General features: G+C 50.1%; 5 protein-coding genes across 5 annotated transcripts; 3 read left to right on the top strand and 2 right to left on the bottom strand.

Moving 5' to 3' along the window:
* Window positions 1–1,474: 1,474 nt before the first annotated feature.
* Window positions 1,475–2,529, top strand: F5B22DRAFT_417475 (uncharacterized protein). Its single transcript, XM_047971603.1, has 4 exons — window positions 1,475–1,684; window positions 1,767–1,840; window positions 1,913–1,990; window positions 2,087–2,529. The coding sequence occupies exons 1-4, from the start codon at window positions 1,567–1,569 to the stop codon at window positions 2,390–2,392; spliced, it is 576 nt and encodes a 191-aa protein (XP_047834498.1). The 5' UTR covers window positions 1,475–1,566; the 3' UTR covers window positions 2,393–2,529.
* Window positions 2,530–2,990: 461 nt separating this feature from the next.
* F5B22DRAFT_417492 (uncharacterized protein) lies at window positions 2,991–5,871 on the top strand. The gene has a single exon (XM_047971604.1). The coding sequence runs from the start codon at window positions 3,185–3,187 to the stop codon at window positions 5,765–5,767; it is 2,583 nt and encodes an 860-aa protein (XP_047834497.1). The 5' UTR covers window positions 2,991–3,184; the 3' UTR covers window positions 5,768–5,871.
* Window positions 5,872–6,944: 1,073 nt separating this feature from the next.
* F5B22DRAFT_417430 (glycoside hydrolase superfamily) lies at window positions 6,945–8,878 on the bottom strand. The gene is made up of 2 exons (XM_047971602.1): window positions 8,426–8,878; window positions 6,945–8,316 (listed from the first exon to the last, which is right to left on the bottom strand). Exons 1-2 carry the CDS (start codon window positions 8,525–8,527, stop codon window positions 7,252–7,254), a joined length of 1,167 nt encoding a protein of 388 aa, XP_047834496.1. The 5' UTR covers window positions 8,528–8,878; the 3' UTR covers window positions 6,945–7,251.
* Window positions 8,879–10,563: 1,685 nt separating this feature from the next.
* F5B22DRAFT_642892 (major facilitator superfamily domain-containing protein) lies at window positions 10,564–12,959 on the top strand (the record flags this gene model as incomplete). The annotated part of the gene is made up of 7 exons (XM_047978195.1): window positions 10,564–10,713; window positions 10,789–10,830; window positions 10,972–11,284; window positions 11,397–11,428; window positions 11,482–12,181; window positions 12,363–12,484; window positions 12,693–12,959. 7 exons carry the CDS (start codon window positions 10,564–10,566, stop codon window positions 12,957–12,959), a joined length of 1,626 nt encoding a protein of 541 aa, XP_047834495.1.
* F5B22DRAFT_417363 (uncharacterized protein) lies at window positions 12,882–14,589 on the bottom strand. The gene is made up of 2 exons (XM_047971601.1): window positions 14,183–14,589; window positions 12,882–14,075 (listed from the first exon to the last, which is right to left on the bottom strand). The coding sequence occupies exons 1-2, from the start codon at window positions 14,402–14,404 to the stop codon at window positions 13,545–13,547; spliced, it is 753 nt and encodes a 250-aa protein (XP_047834494.1). The 5' UTR covers window positions 14,405–14,589; the 3' UTR covers window positions 12,882–13,544.

Raw genomic sequence — 14,589 nt, 5'->3', positions numbered from 1 at the left:
TGGATGAGATGGACTAAATAAGTAATCTGCATGCGCGACGCCAAAATACGAGGGACGATGGTGGGAAAAGGACAGGCAATGAATCCCATCCTCCGTCCTCCATCCTCCAACACGCTACCGGTACCACCGTATCTTAAGTACGCGTGTCTACACTACATATCTCCCTTCCCCCCTCTACCGTCTCATCTTCAATCGCTTTCGAAAGTGATACACCATTCTATGTGAGATTCCAATTGCTCATTTTCGAGGGTTCTTAGATACTCGACAATTAGCTCGAGATTGTTACGAGTTATTATAAGTAGAAGAAAGAAAGCCATGATAGCTTGGTCGGGTAAGTACCTAGGTACCGTACTTTTTAGTCAAAGATAGGTGGCCAACCCAATCGGGTTCCTCACTAGCTCGCCCGAGCAATCTATAGCAGATACAACAAAGAAACTCTATTCTGTCCCCACAGTCCGTCACCTACCCGCTGAAGATAGCCGGGGATATGTAACGTAAGGGCGGTACTCTTAAAGTACTTTATTCGTACCTCTCTCGTCGGAGAGTCGTAACCGACATGCGCTACTGCTGCATTGCTCCGTCAGAGCTACCTTGTCGGGATTAGTCTGGGTTAGCCTAGGTTAGTTAGCCTTGACTAGCATCCCTATCCACGAATCCGACCTTTTGCGTTATTATCGTGAGCTTCAACATCGTCAGGTTTTCCCATCTATCGTGTTCCCGTCCATTTCCACCTCGCGTCTCCGTTTTACCTCCGCTCAAACCAGGCCCAAACCCAATTGGGAGATGCGCATACTGGTAACCAATTCGCTTACCCGCAACGGCGCCTAGCTATGGGCTCTGAAATCAAGCTACATCATATCCAGCTAGACATGTCTTGAATCACATGCACACTCAGTAACTACATACGTAGTACATGCATGAAGCTTGCCTCTTATTTCTCTATTTACCTACCTATGTATCTATCAGGTGTAGTATCAGTGAAAAGATACCGCCTATCTACCAAGTATGTATGTACTACCTACATGTAGGTAGGTAAGTAGTGATGTGGTGGTGTAGGTATCGAGATGGGTTAGGCACGATCGGCCGGCCGGTTTTGGAGAAGGAGGTAGGTAGCAATGACCCCGGGTTGTTTGGTCAACTCACTCATACACTTGGGAGCTACCGCTTCCAGCTATACTCTAAGTATGTATTTACAAGCGCTTGGTTCGTTCCTTCACCCGCTGTGATCGCCTTCCGTGCCGGGATTTCTCTGACCTGCGCTTGCTTCCCTCCCAAACCTCGGCCACCTCATTTCATTTCATCCCATCTCCTCGCTACCTTTGCCGTCGCCACCCTGTTCCTCTTCCATTTCCTCTTTACAACATTCCAAACATCATACTGAATACATACACCATATTCCTCAACTCTCAGCAACAACGTCGTACTTCTTCTAGCTACTCGATACTGGTGGTGACCAGCTCTCTTCGTTGTTGTCTTTGTCCTTGTCTTTGTCTGCGCTCGGCACTACCCGAACTTTGACACCCGATCGACAACACCAGTCAACCGATCGTCCTCTCGTCTACCACCATGTTTGCCGATCGTGTTGCGCTTCTCGCGCTCTCGACCCTCTCACTGGTCTCGGCTCAGGCTAACTCAAACTCGACCTTCAAAATCAACCCCAGCGAAGTGACTCCCCTCGAACAATGTACATCACCCATCCCTTCACGCTTGATCCGTGTCTTAGACATGAATTACTTGACTTGATGATGCTAACTCTGGACATGTAGCAAATTGGTGCACTTCGCAGCAGAACAGCTGCAACACCCTATGTGGCACAGCTCTCCGCAATGACTGTACACCTGTGCGCTCTTCTGCCGTTCCCTCTATTCAAAATGCAATTGACTAACCACAACCCGCCGGTTCGTCTTTTTAGGAGACTCTCGACTTCTTGTGTGAATGTGAAGGTGGATCCTACCCCGATATGAACGAATTCGAGAACACAATTCCTTGGGTAAGCTTATATCCCGGTCATGCAAATTCACCAAGCTTCATTAAAAAGTCGAACCGCTACAAGCACGCACGATTTATTGACTATTTCGCCGAATAGTTCGTTTGCACCAAGCTCCAGGATAATTGTATTGCTGAAAACGCGGGCAATCTCGCCGGCCAAAAGAACTGCACCGCAACGTATAAGGACAACTGTGGAACCGAAGACGTCAATGACCACAAAGGCGAAGGCGCTGCCACTGTTACAACCAGCTCTAGCGCGTCTGCCGGGCCCCAATCGACCTCGTCAACCACCTCCGCACCAAGTACCTCGTCATCAGATGGTGCTGCTCCTACCGCTCACGCCCAATTCATCGGAAACGGTGCAGCCGCTGTGGCTCTCGGCCTGCTTGCCTACGCCCTCTAGGTAAGGGCATGTTGCAATTCCGAGCGGATAGGTTAAATGGCATGTCATGATGTACACAAGAGATTCCGTTTTTAGTCTGTGGTGGGACTGTTGCGGCTATTTATCATAGAAGGCGCTTATAACATGGGGGTCTACTCCGAGTTTTTCGATTTGAACGCTTAAAGCGATGCACAATAATACCCCCGATTCACGATGCGAACGATTGGAGCAGTGGTTTGGTATACGAAGTGAGCCGATGCGACCGGTGAATATAAAGAATTTGGACTCGGCTCTTTCATTTCTTGGTGCCTTGAGCAGTCTTTGGAGCAGTCTTTCGCCTCCTGAGCAACTGTGCTATTCTAGTGAGGGTATTGCCGTGGAAGGAGTGCAACGCCATTATAGCGATGGTGACTTGCCGATCTAACAACAAAAACAATAGGATTATGCTGAAAGCTAGGTCCGTAATTCTTTGTTTTCTTTCTTTGACCTTGAGGACGTCAAGGAGTGTCGAACTTGAAGGCCGCCACCTTTTTGTATACCACTCCAACCAGCTTTTGAGTAAGTTTCATTGGGAGTATCCATCAAAGCATTGCTGTTAAAATCCTTTCAATAGCATCCATCAATTAATAAGATCGTTTTCGCACTCCTTAATGTTGTATCATGCAAAGTGGTTTTGTACAAGTCGAGATCCCCCCATTCGATATAGGCAGGCAACATTATTTGCTAAGAGGAAGACGAGAAGCTGGTATACTTCCAAGTTCTCCTCTTTAGCAATTCCTGGGGATTCCCGATAAAGTATCAAACCAGATCACGATGGCGTCCAGTGAGCAGGCGAAGACATTCACCGTGCCTGTCGGTACGCGGCTTAGTCACGGCTTAGAGCTCGAACTACTCGTGGCGTATCTGTACAAATCTGACGTTTTACCCAGTGAGCTAGATAACTCGAGCCTACCCCCTATACTACGTGTTGATGGCGGTGAATCTGGGAACATGGGTGACGTATCTAACGACGGCGTTGACGGATCTAGCGACGACTATCTGTGGATAGGTGCCTCAAACGTACGGGATCATATCGTAGCGACACTACATGATCACGGTGTCCGAGTGCATGCTGACTCGGAACTTTATTTCGACGACGACGGGCACTCCCCTCACCTCCATGGTGTCGATAGCTGGGACATCGACCTCGATCCCACGGTCGCGCCAGGAATACAAGAGTCGGCTCTACCGAAAGAGTACAAGTGGCTCAACGTCGAACTGCGGAGCCCGGCCTTTTGGGATGTCCAGCACGCTTATGACGAGACGACCTTCGTCGTCAACTTGCTCAAGTCGAAGTATTGTGTGCGCGTCAATGCGTCCTGCGGCTTTCACGTGCACGTTGCCAACGGCACCAGGTACTTCGACACGACGACGCTGAAACGGGCTGGTGCGTTCCTCTGGGCTGCTGACCCCATGTTATCTAGGTTACATGCGCCATGGCGCCGCGTCCACGAGTATAGCACGAGCATTCGGTATAGAAGTCGGCTTGCGCGCGGCGATCGGGTACGGCCGGAGGAGATCCAGGCTTCTATTGATGTCTGTGCGGAGAGACTGGACGAACGGAGCAACGGGACTGTGACTATGGACCCTCTGCCGGTTCTCCCTTATTCCAGCACGGCTATGGAAGAGGCTGCGCTCGGAGGCAGGGAGAAATGGGAGGAGTATGCTCGCGAGCGCGTGCAGCAAGGGCCATTAATGGAAGTGCCTGAGCAACCGCCCTCGCGAGCTGAACGTGAGTTACCCACGTCTGATTCCGAACCCTTTTCTTTCCTATTTGCATCTTCGCCGTCAAGTGATTGCGAATCGGATAACCCAGGTAATCTAGGAGGTGAGTATGACCGCAACCTTCAGGCGCTCCTGGACACGAAGGAGCTACGCGCGCGCTGTTATAAGGAATACGGACACCATAATGTCCGTGCTCTCAGCATACGTCGGCAGTATATGCTCTTACTCGACAGTGTTTGCGAGATGATGTTCGGCCATGCGGATATTAATGAGCTCTCGGACGACGGTTACGAGGCTCTTATCAGTCAATGCGAATCGTTCACGCAGGTTACTAGATCGAGCTATACATGGGACGAGGACCTCAATAGGTTCGGTCTCAACCGCGGAGCCATAGGCAAGAAGCTCCGGGCACCCCCGGCACAGAATTATAACCCCGACATCGCTCCCAGCTTAGCCGCGGTTCGCCTGCAGGAGCTCGTCGAGGAGCAGGACAGAGGCGAGATCCCCGACGACGAGGTCCCGGATTATAGCGACGACGACGACGACGAAGACATATCGGGCGGAGTGGACGATTTGGAAAAGTTCTTGTATAATCGTCTGGAGCAGTTGATGCAGCAGCCTACTTTCCCCCTGCATACTGTCGACGATTTGGTCGCTGAGATGAAGAGATTGAAGGAGTTCGCGGGAATGTTGTCCCGCCCAAGTTCCGTCGCTTCAACACCCCCTCCTGCCTCCGCGGCAGAGATGACTGATTCGGGCGGGGAGTTCAGTCCGTCTGCCTCGGACGCCTTGGACGAGGCGCTCGGGGTGCATGGTTCTACTCCCTCCGGACTCCGAGACGATAGTAATAAACCCGGCTCATCTACGACAAGCGATAACTACGACCCGAGCAAAGACCCAGCCTTCTCCGACTTTGCTTCTTCAAATTCCAGCTCAGAAATGATCCTCTCCCCCCTTTCTTCTTCCTCGCCCGCTCCCGACACTGACAAGCTCCAGCCCCACGACATCAACCGGATTCCCACGCGCTACATCGACACTATCTCCGAAGCAGCCTACCTCTCCGACCAGCACTGGCAGCGCATATCCTGGCTGCCCGACCCCAGCCTCAGCGGCCGACCCGATCCGCTAGAACACCACGCGCGCCACAGCCAGGTGTGCGCCGGCCCCAGCTGCACGGAGCACGTGATAACCAGCACGCGCGCGGGCATCGCGACGCTCCTACGCGCCGAGTCCGCGGCCGCGCTCGCCGCGCTCCTCATCAGCCCCACCGACCCCGACGACATCGGCGACCGGCTGAACTACAACTTCGTGGCGTACGCGCCGTACACGCTCGGCTCGCTGGCGGCGGCCGCGGAGAAGCGCACCATCGAGTTCCGCGAGGGCGGCGGCTCGCTGGACGCCGAGTGGATCGCCACGTGGGCCAGGATCTGCGTGGGCATCCTGCGGTTCTGTCGCGATAGCGACCCCGGGGAGTTCGACAGGGTGTTGGAGAGGGTTGTTGCGCAGGAGGAGCGGAGCAGGGGGGGAGGCGGGGTGCGGTACGATGTGTGTGATTTGCTTGAGGATTTGTGTCTCTTTGGCGAGGCGGAGGTTGTGAGGAGGAGGGAGAGGGAGTTGGGGCCGCCTAGGTGAGCGAAAGCAGGTGAGTGTGTGGAAATCAGCGAGGCGTTGAGGTTAGGTGAGTTGGTTTGAAACTTGCATATCTTATATAATTCGTATATTGAGCACCAAGGTAACTGGAGGAGGGAGCTCGCTACGTGCCGTTTCTTTTGTAAGGACGAATATATGTTTTCATATTCAATCTGTTCCATTTGTGACTGAGTCTAGGTCTTTTCTTTGGTCATGTCCTCCTAGTTACCTTGACGTTCTTTCCCCTAGAACCGTATTCGACACTGTGCTGACGCACGGTGGCTTTACTCCCGGGTAGCTGCTCGCCCCTTTTCTCGACAACTGTTTTGGAACATGTGCATCTCAGTTTGCACAAAAGGTACTCCGTTCGTGAATGTAGATTGAACGCTAAGTATATTGTCTATAATATTGAACAAGCATCTCAATTCCTACTTCCATGTGTCATTAATTGTAGAAAGTAGTAGTCGTACCTTCTTCAACAAAATAGTCGTAGATCACCACCTGCTCTCTGGATAAATCCACAGTACAGAGACTGTATATCATCAGTCTAGACCCAAGCCAACCAATCGGTGGTAGGTATTTCCTCACACGCTTACAATGGCCGTCTTGTGTGGTGCGAGACTTCGGACTGGGCGACGTCAACCGATTCCGACCGACGTAGCATAAATCCGCAAGCCCCCGGCCCTTACCGGAAGCAGGTTGCGACGCTACGGGGGTTGACGTCGATGCCATGTGGGATGTGGGATGTGGGAGGCAAAGAAAGTGTTTCTGTATATGGTAGAGATCTTCAAAGTGGCACACAGTTGGCCTTTGCGCAGCGACAAGAGTTCGTGTCACCCCCACACTAAGGATCTGAGGCAAATCTAGATTCATCTACTTAACTGCGCAATTCTTTTTCGAGAGTTCTAGGCATTTGTGTAGTTTCCGCCGGGGGCTAGACGTGAGTGAGGCTAAGATATGTCAATTGATTCTGTTCTTATTTCGCTCACTTTCAACAGCGTATCGCGCTCGCCTTGGTTTAATGAACAAGCACAGGCCAAGTGGAACAAGGATTGCAACGTCGACGAATGCGATTCGTTTTATGAGAATAATTCGAGCACTATCAAGGTTGCACCTGTTTGGTGAGAACCATGTAACTTTGTGGTCTTTGTCTTTATGCTTGATCGTATAGCTACCGTCCAAAAATGAAAAACTCGATAATCCAACTTGATGCTATGCTGTGGAACTTGAGAGCGCTTGGGCCAACATACAAATGAACTTAGGGTGGATGTCTCGCGGTCTGAGGGTTGAACAGTTACAAGTTTCGTTAGAATTTACGGTACACACACCAGTAAGCAACAATTTAACTGTATTTCACGTGCAATTCAATAACGGCGACGAGCCTTAAAAAGCCAAATGGTATCCCAATTCTATATATATACCCAGAATGCGAAGTGTTTATACAGCCCAACTGCCGTTTGCCTCCAACACTTTAGCCTTTAGCTGACTTATTCCTCAGACCCAGAAAGCTCACGCTTCTTCTTGTTACAGGAGAGTCTGGTATCGATAGCAGCAGCCTGCAGTGTTGTCTTGGCATTCTGGAAGAAGTACTTGCCCGAGGCAATGCTCTGTTCAGAATAGGTAGCATCCCAGACACCAATGCCGGCAAATTTCTGCTCGCAGTAGTACGCACTCGCTAGCTGTTTGGTCTGGGCAACGGTGATGTAGGCACCAGGGTTGGCGGCGGCGTTTGCGCCAGGGAGCGTGATGAAGATGCGTGCGTCTTGACTGAACTTGGTGGTCTTCAGCCAGTCGGCCCAGGCCTTGAAGGTGAAGTTGGCTTCGTCATATTTGCCTCCTGGAACGTATGCCGAGTTTTTACCGGCCCAGCCACGGGCAGAGCATGCCGGCGTGTTGTAGAATTGTACAAAGAGCATGTCGAACTTGGTAGCCTCGAGCGTGTCGACCAAGTTCGTGTCAGGAACCATGCACTGAGGCGAGGCCGTCAGGTAGTACGGCTTTCTGGCATCAGTGGCGAACAAAGTTCGGAGTCTCTTGACCATAGCGATGTAGCCAGCCGAGTTATCTTCCGAGGGGTGTTCGATATCAAGGTCATATCCGTCCACGGCGAACTCATTGATAATCGAGCTGTCGAGAGTTGTGTTGACGTAGTCAAAGGGACGTGGCTTGTTCAGCGATGTCCATGAGTCCTGTCGAGGACCGAACATTCCCCAGAGCTGATTCGCAAAGCTTGTGCCGTTCGTGGCGCCGTTGACGTTGTATTCCTTTGTTGCGCCTCCGAGGGACAACAAGATCTTCTTGTCACTTGTTTGTCGGCATGTGTAAAGGTCTTGCTGCAGTTGTGGACACTTCAACAGCATGTCTTTTGAGGGGTCCTTGACACCCTTGAATCCTGGGCCCTTGTATGACTCGGCACTGCATTGGTTACCGAAGTTGATACCTGGGTGTCCGTTGGCTTGCTCGGGAAAGAGATGAACGAAAGAGAGGATGATCACATCAATGGTAGGATCGGCGCAGTACGTGGTCAGACGTTTCTGATTCGGTCCTTGACCCTATTGTTTTCATTCACGTTAGTTATCATGTTAAGCCTCTGATTTACTCAAGTTGTCATATCTTCAAGGGGCCCTTTGCTTGATAGGCTCAGAGTTATAGCCAACTTACATAGTAGACAGCAACATTGTTCTTCGATGTAATATCGAATGCTGCATTAACGAAACAGAGCAGCGCCGAGATGGCTAGTGAAATAAAAGCAATGCGCGCCATTTTGAATGAAAAGAGTGACTATGGCGTAAAGAGCGAATGTAGAGCAACTACACGACAATCTACTGAACACGCCTGGACATCATGCCCTTTTAACTGAGCGCGGCCACTTCCTAAAAGCCCTACATGGAACTTACCGTAAGCCTAACTAAGCATGGATCGAGGAGTCAGCGAGTACCTGACTATAATGCATACACACGTTCAAGTAACGTTCCAGGGCAGGCATTGTTGCTGTCTGTAATCCATGTACAGGGACTGAGTACCATGGGGTTAGTTGACCATTGAACAGGTGAAAACCCCTGGCCTGATGAGCCCAGGTACTATGCTCTTCAGGCTTCCGGGCGACTAGTGTAGGCTCACTTGAAGCTATATCGAGGCCGTCGCCAAGCTGAGAGGACCTTGAACGTAGGCTGGCCTATTAGATGGCAGAACTCTCTCGGTTAATCTTACTGGCTTATGCCTTGGCGTTACCGCCGCCCTTCGACATGGCCTCAGATTGTGGTCTAGTGTAGGCTACCAGCGGGGAAACTGTTATTTTAGTCTACAGTTGAGTCCAGTTTCGGTCTAGAGCCATCGAAACCACGAGCAAGAAAACTCTGCGAACGTGCCCCGGCTTCCCGGATTGGCAGTATCGCAACATGACTTCTGTTCTTAGATCTCGTGCTATCCCCACCTTGTTCTTCATTTTCGGCCATTTTAGTTATACTGTGTGCGTTTTCAATGGAGCCAACTACAATTTAGGAGTTGAGCCTCTTGCCTTATACTCCACTCAAGCAGGCAACACGCACGTGGGGATTTTTCGTGGACCAGGTAAGTACGAAAGTGCGCTGCTGTGGCGCACTCGCTCATATCATAGTAAGTAGGAAGCATTCTCAAAGCTTCTAAAAAATGTTTGTCTCACGGTCTACCTGTTACCCCTATTTTCTCCTGCGGCGTGGTTCTCTGTACTTCGCCGTGGTCTTTTTGTGAACCGAAATTTTAAGTGCTTGAAGGATTTAAACCCCTCCAATCACCGGTTACATCGCCTTACATTGTAGGTTAGTGTCTTATGCATTCACGACGTATCCAGACTAGTTCGGCCCCCAAAAGAAGGGGATTCCCAGGTGAAAACCGTAGTCCGCCCGTACCTAAGCCTAAAGTGTGGCCGTTGATGGAACTACCGAGACACTGCCTAAATGCAAAGACAGGCAACACTGCGGTTCTTGGTAATTTGACCGCGGTGTAATAATCTTATCGCATGTTCATCATGTTCAGGAACGCGCCTAAAGTTCGTGATCGAAAAACGAGCGCCACTCAGTGACTCATCCACCTCAATACGAGGGATGACAGTCATCCCAACTATAACTACCAACAATGTTATGTTCTTCCCAGTCGATGATGACTCGGGTCCCGCAATCAAAGTAACGTATGAACCTCAAGGCAGCAAATGCATGATAAGATAGGCTATTGTCCCAATGCAGACAATCAGCCCCCTTGAATAGACCGTTGGTAAGATGGGGAGATGTTTGACGCCAAGCAATCTTATCAGATCTAAATCGCAACCTGGGGCTGGATATCGCGAGCACCATTCCCAACAGCAATCCTTCCGGAACGTCGGCTTTTGCGGGGAAAGAGATCTGCCGAGACCGGCTGCTATACGAAGATCCATCTGATAAGTCCTTTGTCTTCGCAGTCTCTTTGTCCTGCAAGTTGGTCGACAGTTTCCACTAATAGCTAGCTTGCATCCGAGAACAATGGGAATTGGAGTCTTGCTCTCAATAAAACCATGTATCTATCTACTAGCTATTGCGCTTTATACAGCGGTGAACGAAAAGCTTCTTATCACCCAATTTACAAGGATGCACGCCAGCTCCGGATCGGACCTTCAGCCATATCCAGTCCATTAGATACTCAGTGGTATAAATGTCGCTAACCAGCGAACTCTTGGGCTTCGAGATCCGAACTATGATGGACCCAAAAAAAACTCAGATTTAATTTTTGATTGAGCTGGAGTCGTAGCCTTTGAACGCACCCGAAAGCTCTTCCCGTACGATATAACCATGCTTAGTGTGGGAGAGAAAGCGACGCAAGGCAATGGAGACTCGGTTCAAGACGAAGGGAAGATCACAAATGGAGGGGCTGCTGTTAATACTGTAAACGAAGATGATGACACTCTGCGGAACCTCGAGAGGCTTCGGAAGCAGTATGGCGTGAGCAGAACTTCCCATCTCCACCTTCATCATCTGACCGATAATGCTAAGATGTGACATATTCACATGCCATAGGCAACATGGGATGGCCCGGAAGACCCGAAGAATCCATATAACGTATGTGATCACTGGGGTCATTTTCTTCCTGTTCTAATTACTCCCGGAGGCCATGGTTGCCTATTGCACAAGCGTGTCTCGGAGTATGCAGAACTCAAAACTTTTACCTGAAAGGGCAATTACTGATTCTAGCGGTTGTAGTGGTCTTCAGCCAAGAAAGTCACGATTGGAGTTGTCATGGGCCTAGGCTCACTCGTGACGCTGCTGACAGCGAGTGTGACGGCGGCCGCGCTGGGCGATATCTCGCGGGACCTCGGCCTCGACCCCGCGACGGCGCAGATCAGCTTCTCCATATACTTTCTCGGACTGGCCTTTGGCCCCTTGCCCATCGCTGCCATCAGCGAGACGAACGGGCGCCGAAATATCTGGATTGCGTCAAGTCTGTGGTTCATATTATGGAACTCTCTCTGCCCAGTCGGTTACTCCAAGAGTCTCATGATTGCAGGTCGATTCTGTAAGTAAAGCTCTCAAGAGTCGCTTTCTTCCATCCTTTTCCCCTTTCTCGTCTACATCATAATCATGAGTCTCGACAAGTGAGTATGACTGACTGGTACATAATGTTATAGTGGCTGCTCTCGGCGCCAGCGTTGGAAATGCCGTAAGTAGTGATTCCCTATTGAGTACATGTAAATTGACTCAATATACCAATAGATTCAAGCCCCAGTCATGACGGACATGTTCCACGAGAAAGATCGCGGCAAGTCTCTTGCCATTGCCGGCCTTCTCCCTTACCTAGGACCTGCCCTAGGGCCAATTCTAGGAGGTCTTGTGAGCCAGCTGCTCGAGTGGCCCTGGCTTTTCTACATCGTCAGCATAGCTGAGACAGTAGTATTGATAGTTGGCATCCTCGTCCTGCGAGAAACTTACACTCCTGTCTTGCTGCGCAGGAAAGCCGCCGCATTAAATCGAAATATGGAGGTGGATTCCACGCCGACGACGACGACGACAACACCGTCGACAAGAACACAGCGGCAGATTGACTGGAATGACTTCTTCTCGCGCCTGCGTGTTAACATGCTCCGGCCGTTTCAACTCCTCTTTTACCGCCCCGTGATGCACATAGTCACGTTGAACATGGGACTTGCGTTCGGCATATACACATTGGTGCTGTCCACATTCGCGCAACTGTGGACTGACCGGTACGGGCAATCGAAGCTGTTGAGTAGTTTGCACTACATAGCCATCTCAATTGGGCTTTCTATATCGGCGCAAGTCGGTGGCCGAGTGATGGACTGGGGTTATCACCAATTGCGTGTGCGAGACGGCGCCAGGAGTCGGGACCATACACCCGCTGGTGATTCTATTAGCGAGAAGTTGCCCCCGGGAAAGCCTGAGTACCGCGTTCCGTACAGTATGACACATGTCCTTCCTTTTAAAATCGTGGTATGAGGGGTAGCAAAAACGTACAAGTACTCCGTACCCCTATTATATGAAATTGCTTGACGCTTTTCTTCAAGAACCGCGTCAGATCTCTCACAACAACACCTAAGATAACAAAAATCATGTATATGCTGACCAACGGATCTCACTAGTGCTTCCCGGTCTCTTTCTTCTTCCCGCCGGTCTATTCTGGTACGGATGGAGCGCACAGCGTCATTATCATTGGGTAGTGGTCGACCTCGGCGTAGTGGTATTTACCACCGGAGATTTCATAGTGAGTCCCTTTGAGTACCGTATTTTTCATTCATGAAATAATGTATTAGTATACCTATCTTCATTCCTGTCATGCCATGTTCCCGACCAGTATTTTGTGGAAAGGGCATCAAAAGTACCAGAAGATCTTTATCTTAATCCATTGCAACTTCTATCTACCCCCCCTTTTGTTTAGCAGATTCACAGTGTACTGAAACCGAGAATTACAGTATACCCAGGCTTTAACAGCCTATATTCTCGACGAATTCACAATATTCGGCGCCTCAGCCAACGCCGCGGTCCGCGTCTTATCGCAGGTCCTCGGTTTCGTCTTCCCCATCTTTGCCCCAAAACTTTACGGCGCTCTAGACTACGGGTGGGGCAACAGTCTTCTTGCCTTTATCTTCATCGTTCTCGCCTTCCCGGTTCCAGCATGTCTGTGGTTATGGGGCGAGAAACTGAGGGCACTTGGTAGACAGCGGACTGAAAGTAAATAAGTAAATGGATATTGAGAAAGCACGTTCGCTTTATCTCTTCATTTTATATACAATTTCATCCAATTCTTATTAAATTTTTTTGTGAGATAGGTCAAGTCCATAGGACTTTCGTATTGCCGCTGAAAACTGAGATTTCCTATTCCTAGCAGCCCTTTGGAACCGCGTTTCGTTCGTAAGTTCGTGAGTCAATCGCTTGCCAATGCACTGCCCCATGTCAAAGTAAGTGTAAAGAGAGAAGGGGCGTTGAAGGGAGGCTGGGAGCGTGTGGAGAAGAAGGAGAAGGTTAAAAAAAAATTAGAAAAAGTTTAGAAAGGTCTCTTGCTTGCCAATCCATCCACCCTTCCTTGACAAGAGCATTATTATGACCTACACGCTGCCCAATACCTGAATAACGATCTATTCAAGATTAAGTCCAGCTCTCGTGAGAGAGAACCAAAATTTACCAGCCCGACCTTTGCGCACTGCCGTTTTGCGTAAGAGAGGGTATCGAAAGAAAGAAAGTAAGTAAGTCAGAATACACCAAGACACAGGGAAGGGAGAGAATTGCGCCACCTAGGACCTTGCGGCGCGCAACGGCGGCTTGGCTCATCCTGATTGGCGGCGGGCTGCATTCGCGATGTAGTTTTGTATCACGCTGCTGTTACACCCAGAGTGTCTTAGGATTTCATTCTTCAGATCCAGTATTTCGTCGCGCAAGCAGCCGACGTGACTATGCAGTGCTTTGTTCTTCTGACTCAGCTCTTTCTCGCGCCGTTGCAGGCCCACGAAGTTCTGCTTGGCCTTTTGCCGGCATTTGCGAGCAGCAACGCGGTTGCGTTCGCGGTGTTCCTTTAGCTCTGGTATAGTGCCGGCCGAGTCCATTGGTGTCGTTGCGGTTGTTGATGACGTTCGTCTCGCCGATGGACTCGAAGCAGGGCTTCGGTCACTGGGCGTCATATCAGTTACTTCGCTACTATTTGGGTAGTATCCTTCCGTTCCGAAAGATTGCTGGCTCGAGATGAAATCTGCTTTGCCTAACGGGCTTGCGCCGTCAACGGGTGGCCCCATAGTTCGTTCATGCGTGTATAATTCGGGGTCTGCGGGGTGATTATCTAGTCCAAGTCCATTATTGAAATCCTAATGAAGAGGGAAAGTTAGATGAATCTGAACTTGGAATTGGGTGGTTAATTGGAATTTGACAGCCAAGCCTAACCAATCTGGATCAGGCTCTGGGGCATGCGTACTTGGTTTGTTGCTACATAATGACCGACATCTGCTAGCTTCACCCATGGTTCCTTTGCGAGAGCTTGCCGAGGACTGTATTGACAATCTGTGTTGGGGTGAGGCCAGGTGAATTCTAGTGAAGGGGATCCTTCGTCTTCAGATGGTGCGCCATATAACGGGAAGCCCATGCTTCGAGCGTCATCTTCGAGGGTATGGCCAATGAAAATCGCACCGTTCATCATGAAAAGTAGGTGTGGGGTAATTGTCAATATCTCACTGCAGGGACCCGAATAGAAGTGTGTATTGCTGAAGATGCTATTTCGCAGTTGCGATGGTTGTACAGTAGACCTCCTGAGATGGGCTAGGCTCTGGCGGAGTATGCTAAGTTAAGCAATTTCATATATATCGCAGAGTGGTCCCTAGCGAA

Source organism: Xylaria bambusicola (genome assembly GCF_022495145.1).
Source record: "Xylaria bambusicola strain CBS 139988 unplaced genomic scaffold F5B22scaffold_5, whole genome shotgun sequence".
NCBI lineage: Eukaryota > Fungi > Ascomycota > Sordariomycetes > Xylariales > Xylariaceae > Xylaria > Xylaria bambusicola.
The sequence above is the reverse complement of the archived record's forward strand: the minus strand, read 5'-3'. Positions and strand labels throughout refer to the sequence as shown.

Bases quoted from the DNA above. Each gene is read 5' to 3' on its own strand.
- F5B22DRAFT_417475 (XM_047971603.1), top strand. From the start codon at position 1,567: ATGTTTGCCGATCGTGTTGCGCTTCTCGCGCTCTCGACCCTCTCACTG. The intron at 1,685-1,766 runs GTACATCACCCA...CTGGACATGTAG, and splicing joins AGTGACTCCCCTCGAACAAT to CAAATTGGTGCACTTCGCAG. The intron at 1,841-1,912 runs GTGCGCTCTTCT...TCGTCTTTTTAG, and splicing joins TCCGCAATGACTGTACACCT to GAGACTCTCGACTTCTTGTG.
- F5B22DRAFT_417492 (XM_047971604.1), top strand. From the start codon at position 3,185: ATGGCGTCCAGTGAGCAGGCGAAGACATTCACCGTGCCTGTCGGTACG.
- F5B22DRAFT_417430 (XM_047971602.1), bottom strand. From the start codon at position 8,527: ATGGCGCGCATTGCTTTTATTTCACTAGCCATCTCGGCGCTGCTCTGT. The intron at 8,317-8,425 runs GTAAGTTGGCTA...TGAAAACAATAG, and splicing joins ACAATGTTGCTGTCTACTAT to GGTCAAGGACCGAATCAGAA.
- F5B22DRAFT_417363 (XM_047971601.1), bottom strand. From the start codon at position 14,404: ATGATGAACGGTGCGATTTTCATTGGCCATACCCTCGAAGATGACGCT. The intron at 14,076-14,182 runs GTACGCATGCCC...CCTCTTCATTAG, and splicing joins ATTATGTAGCAACAAACCAA to GATTTCAATAATGGACTTGG.